Source organism: Coenobita brevimanus, chromosome 14 (genome assembly GCF_032717465.1).
Source record: "Coenobita brevimanus isolate Jiangsu-jjx chromosome 14, ASM3271746v2, whole genome shotgun sequence".
Classification (NCBI taxonomy): domain Eukaryota; kingdom Metazoa; phylum Arthropoda; class Malacostraca; order Decapoda; family Coenobitidae; genus Coenobita; species Coenobita brevimanus.
In genome coordinates, this window is record NC_136967.1 from 28,688,654 (window position 1) to 28,694,653 (window position 6,000).

Sequence of the window (6,000 nt, forward strand, 5' to 3'; positions counted from 1 at the left end):
AGTATGGTGTTGGAGGGTTATTTTGTGTGGTGTGTGGGAGATAGCGCTATTTTGTGTTGTAGTGTAGTGTGGTTTCCCATATAGTTGCTAAAATCTGCAAAAGTGAATTTACCTCATATAAAACAATTGTTAATGATAGACAGACAGTCACACCTAGAGATGTTGCTGCCTCTAAAAAGAGGCCAAGACAATGATTATGATGATACAAGTATGCTCCATATTATTATTTGTGAACATAATTTGTCACTGTATGGTAGAGAACTACTCTTGTCACATTCTTTAACATGTTTTCTTTTCCTTTGTTCTGCTTTCAGTTTCATGCATTTTATTTTTTACAAATAAGATCCCTTCCTAGTACTGAGTATTCTTTCAGTCCAATATTTAGTGTCCAGTAGATCATTTCCATTATTTCTTTGCTCTCTCCTTTGCTCCCTCACCTTGAACCATTCACCCCTTTACTCAACATAATTTTCATTCATTTTTCAGGCTGCATATAAAAAGATGATGTTGATGAACCACCCTGATCGCGGCGGCTCCCCCTACATCTCCTCCAAGCTTAGCGAGGCCAAAGATCTCCTGGACAAATAAACTGTTGCACAGTATCATCATGGGGCAAACACCATGGGGTGCATAGCCTCATTCACCCTCCACCTTCTCCAATGGGGGTCTCTTCATGTATAGCAAAATCAGCTATTAAAGAGCATGTAATAGTCTGAAAGGATGTGCACATTGTGAATAGAAATTTTATAGGTGATTTTTTTTTTTTTTTTTTTTCTTTTTTTTTCAAAGCTTCATGTGTAGTAGAAATATAATGAGTTTATGACTTGCAAGCCAAAAGGCACATTGTAAATTGAAAGTAAAAATTACTAAGTAATAGTACATACTGTACCATGAATCAAGTGTGAATTATATTTTGGCATCTGAAACTTCAGATGAAATATACAGTAACCTCTCAACTAACACGAGTTTAAAGAATGCGTTTTTGTTTCAACACGAGCAAATATTTAAGGAAATATGTTTAACTAACAAGGGTTTTTCCATTTAACGCGACTTTACACGTACATGATTGTTTCAAAGTAGCCGCGCGCACCTTGGACAGTCCCGAGCTGATAGACCATGTGTGGCAGTTTATGCATAAGTACAATTTTTTATTTGCCTGTTACTTAAACTGGTTTTATTCGAACTACAATATTCGAAAATGAAGTTTGGCCCCATTCTGAACAATTTGGCTCATTTTCAGACAAAATTTGGCCAAGGTGATGGCAGATCTAATTTGTTACAAGTTCATGCTGCAAAACAGAAAGAAGAAAACCACACAGACTAAGATAGAGCAGTTCTTTATGAATAATACAGAAAACTTAAGGAAGTTATCTTCATCACCAGTAGCACGGGAGTCAGAGGAAGAGGAGGAAGAAGGACAGCAGAGAAAGAAGGGACAACAAATTTAGGGTGGGAAGTGGCAGGAGGTGCGGGAGGGGGTGAGGAGGGACAGCAGCAGACGACGAGTGATGCATAGATGAAGTGAGGCTGTGTGTTGCTATTGTTTGTGACCTACTTACTGTAATGAAAATGTTGCTTTTACTGTAGTGTTTTTATGACCTACTAATGCATTAATAAGTTGAGGAACTTTCACAATGCCGTGAATGAAGCAGAATTGAAAGAAAATCCATGTAAAAAAACGAAAACTGTATTTGGGGAGAAGTAAACAAAGCTTCGGCCCAACTAGGGCCCAAATGTTGTTTATTTCTCCCCCAAATATACTGTTTTTGTTTTTTATGTGGAATTTCTTTCAAATTAATATTGTTGCTTTTAAGTTTAGAGTAGCATAACTTCCCAAATGGGTAGACTTTCCCAGAGTTCAGGAACGTAATCCCCAATATTACCATTGTTTCTTATGGGAAAATTATGTTTAAATAATGCGTTTTTAACTAAAGCGACCTCTCCAGGAACCTAACCCTCGCGTTATTTGAGAGGTTACTGTATTTAGATTTCGCTGAGGTGGCAGTAACGGTCATACTAATGTAAATAGTGTACAAGAGCATTTTATTACTGTACAGATTTCAAATAAAATTCTGTATATTTCTAGCAATTGTTTCCAGATTCCCCACTACAAAATGCACAATTAAGTTGGTTGTTCAGAGTCATCCTTATTTTATAAATACATGGTACTACCTAACTGTGATACATTAGTAAAACCATAACTTTATATCTGAGAAATTTCTATAGTTACACTGTGCACGTGGAATATGATGCGTTTGAAAATGTGTCATCATGATTATTGTATTGTCTATCTATCTATCTATTGCCAGACGCCTCGATCCCGTTTGGGGTGGCCACAAACAAATCGCCTCCACGTTGCCCTGTCCCCCGCCATTTCACTGCCCTACTCCCAACTCACACCCCCTTCTCTCATATACCTCTCCACCCCATCCCTCCATCTGATCCTTGGCCTCCCCCTCCCTCTTTCCCCGTCCACCTCACTCACATACACTCTCTTCGTCAGTCTTTCACCCTCCATCCTCTCCACATGTCTATCTATCTGTCTATAGTCTGACGCCCTAATCCCGCAAAGGGTGGCCGCAGACAAAACGCCTCCAAGTCGCTCTGTCACCCACCATTTGACTACCCTCCCCCCAACTCACCCCCCCCTCCCTCATATACCTCTCAACTCCATCCCTCCACCTCATCCTCGGTCTGCCTCTCCCTCTCCCTCCCTCCACCTCACCTACATACACCCTCTTAGTCAGTCTTTCATTCTCCATTCTCTCCACATGTGCAAACCACCTCAGTGTATTTCTCCTAATCTTCTCAACCACATCCACATCCACCCCACAACATTCCTTCAGTTCTTCATTCGTCAACCTGTCCCTCCACGTCACTCCACATGCTCCTCTCAAGTAACTCATTTCCACTGCTCTCACTCTTGACTTGTTCCCCTCTTGCAAGGTCCATGCCTTGCTTCCATATGTCAGGGTAGGGATCACAATACTATCATGCAGTGACTTCTTAACTTCCATACTCACCTCCCTATTTCTCATCACTGCTTTCAGTGTACCAACAACCTTCCTTCCCTGCTGTACCCTTTCACGCACTTCATCCCCCAAAGTTCCATCCTTACTCATCACACTACCCAAGTACTTGAATGCACTCATATTCTCCATATCCTCACCATCCAACCTCACTGCACACTCTGTGACTTCATTCCTCTCAAACACCATAACTTTACTTTTGTTTACATTAACTTTCAGATTCCTCCTACACACTGTCCCAAATTCATTCATCAAACCTTGCAACTCCCATTCATCTTCACTCAACAATACTGTATCATCAGCAAACAGCAACACTGGAATCTTCCAAATCTCACCCTCATTCATTAGAGCCACCCCCACATCCACTGCCCTACCTTGCACCTCCTTTACAATCCCATCCATGTATATATTAAACAGCCATGGAGACATCACACAACCCTGTTTCAGTCCCACATTGAGATCAAAGAACTCACTCAGCTCACCATCCACTCGCACCGTAGCCCTAGCTCCCTCGTACATACTCTTCACAGCACTCAATTTCCCATCCACTCCATATATTTTTAATACCTTCCACGTACCTTGCCTATCTATTCTGTCATAAGCTTTCTCCAAGTCCATGAAGACAGCATACACTTTCTTTCCCTTCTCTAGATATTTCTCCACTAAACATCTTAGAACAAATATCTGATCTACACATCCTTTTCCCTTCCTAAATCCCCCTTGTTCTTCTCCAACTAGCTCCTCTGTCCTATGCCTAACCCTATCAATGAGTATTCTACCATATATTTTACCAGTCACACTAAGAAGGCAAATACCCCTATGGTTACCACATACTTCTCTCTCCTCTTTTCCTTTGTATAAAGGAACAATTAAACCTGATTTCCAGTCCTCTGGATCCCTTCCCTCTTCCCAAGCCAAACTACACAACTTCCATATCCACGCCACAACAATCTCACCCCCATACCTAAGCATTTCACCACACACTCCATCAATTCCTGGGGCCTTTCCCAACTTAATCTTCTTCATCGCTTCCATTACTTCCGCCCTACTGATCTCTTCCTCCCTCCTCTCATCTCTTGTTCTCCCAGCCATTCCCCAACCACTTATACTCGCACTGCTCTCACTCTCTACATTCAACAAATCCTCAAAGTGCTCCTTCCGTCTCCTCAATTTCTCTCTCTTCTCCACCAACAATCTATTATTCCTATCTTTCACTCCCCAACTATTTCCCTTCACACTGCCTTACTTTCTTTACCTCCTTCCAAAACAATTTCTTACTCTCCCTCCATTTCACACTCAGATTCCTCCCAAACTCTTCATCCACTTCTTACTCTCCTTCACCAGTCTCTTAACCTCCCTTCTCCTGCTCTCATATACCCCTCTCTTCTCTCTCTCAACTTCTCCCCTACCTCTACTCGCTAACCATTTACCATATGCCTTCTTGTTTTGTTCCACAGCTCGTTTCACCTCATCATTCCACCATGGTGTCCCTTGCACACCCTTGCATCTCCTCCTCACTTCGCAAACCGCCTCACATGCTACGCCTATCTCTTCCATGAATATCTCACATACGTCTTCCACTCCTTCCATCTGCTCTAGCTCATACCTTCCCAATCTTTCTTCCACTATGCTCTTATACTCTGTCCTTTTCTCACTATCTTGCAATTTCTCCACTCTTCTCACAGGAGCTGCTTCCTCCTGTCTTTCCCTTCGTCTCCTCAACCACTTTCTTTGCATCTCTACCTTGGCCATCAGTAAGTGATGGTCCGAGACTCCATTCCCCCACCCTCTCCACACTCTTGCATCCAACACTTGTCTTCTCATTCGCTCATCCTCACACGCATAGTCTATCATTGCCTTTCATTCAACAAGTTCACCATCCATCCTCCTCATTACTCTCCATGTATACCGGTGGATCATCTTATGACAAAAGTAGGTGTTGGCTATTGCCAACCCCTTACAAGCACAGATGTCCACCAAAGCACTACCATTCCCATCTACTTCAGCTATCACACCCCATTGATCAACCACTCCATCCACTCGTACATTCCCAACTTTGCCATTCACGTCTCCAATCAACAGCACTCTCTCGCTCCTCTCAAACTTGTCCATACATGCTTCTACTCTCGCCCAAAACTCATCTTTCACTCTTGCCACTCGGTCCTCTGTCGGAGCATACACACATACAATCGCCCATGCTTGTATACCTACTTTCATCCTCACCCATACAATCCTTGCACCCACTGTTCCATACTCTCTTATATTCTCCTTCCAATTCTTGCTTATCATCAGACACACTCCCTCTCTTGCCCTCTCATTCTCATTGACTCCCACACATATACCTAAATCATATTCCCATTCTCTCACCCTTTCCCCTTTCCATTTAGTTTCAGTCAATCTACATATATCCACTTTTGCATCCTCAAGCACCTGAACAATCTCTCTCTTTCACTTCATCATTCACTCCTCTCACATTCCATGTTCCCACCCTAAGAATGTCCTTTGTCCGTTCCTTAGTCATCAACATATGGTCCGTCTGGGTCCGAGGCACTTTATTTGCTTTTTTAGTTAGTTCTTTTTTACGGGGTGGGGCACTAACCCACCACCAACCCTTTTAGTCGCCTCGTACGACAAGCAGGGATACTGGGGGAGTATTCTTGAAACCCCCCTACCCACAGGGGTATTGAACCATAAAATATATTTCAGAACCATTAATCATCATCTTTTATCTTCTTTTCCATGTCCCTTTGAGATTATGTGACTGAGAGCATTGCTTATTAGTCTTTTTTTCATAACGTGAATCATAGAGGAAAGTCCCTCATCCAAAAACCTTTCACTGTACTGTGCCGTTAAGAGGAATGTAACAGCTTCCACCGTAAATGGTGGGCTTTTGAGGCACTACATCTATACACTAATAAAAGGAGAGGAAGTTTGCAGTTTCCTACCCTAATTATATTTGGGTCTTACTACG

The 6,000-nt window shown here is 42.3% G+C and overlaps 1 protein-coding gene across 1 annotated transcript in view; it reads left to right on the forward strand.

Moving 5' to 3' along the window:
• LOC145389610 (mitochondrial import inner membrane translocase subunit TIM14-like) overlaps positions 1–2,043 on the forward strand; it is a 185,948-nt gene extending 183,905 nt beyond the window's left edge. Inside the window, exon 5 of the mRNA XM_080264855.1 lies at positions 487–2,043. Coding sequence (XP_080120981.1) covers positions 487–588 — 102 coding nt within the window. The 3' untranslated portion in view covers positions 589–2,043. The remainder of the gene's footprint in view (positions 1–486) is intronic.
• The last annotated feature ends 3,957 nt before the right edge of the window (positions 2,044–6,000 follow it).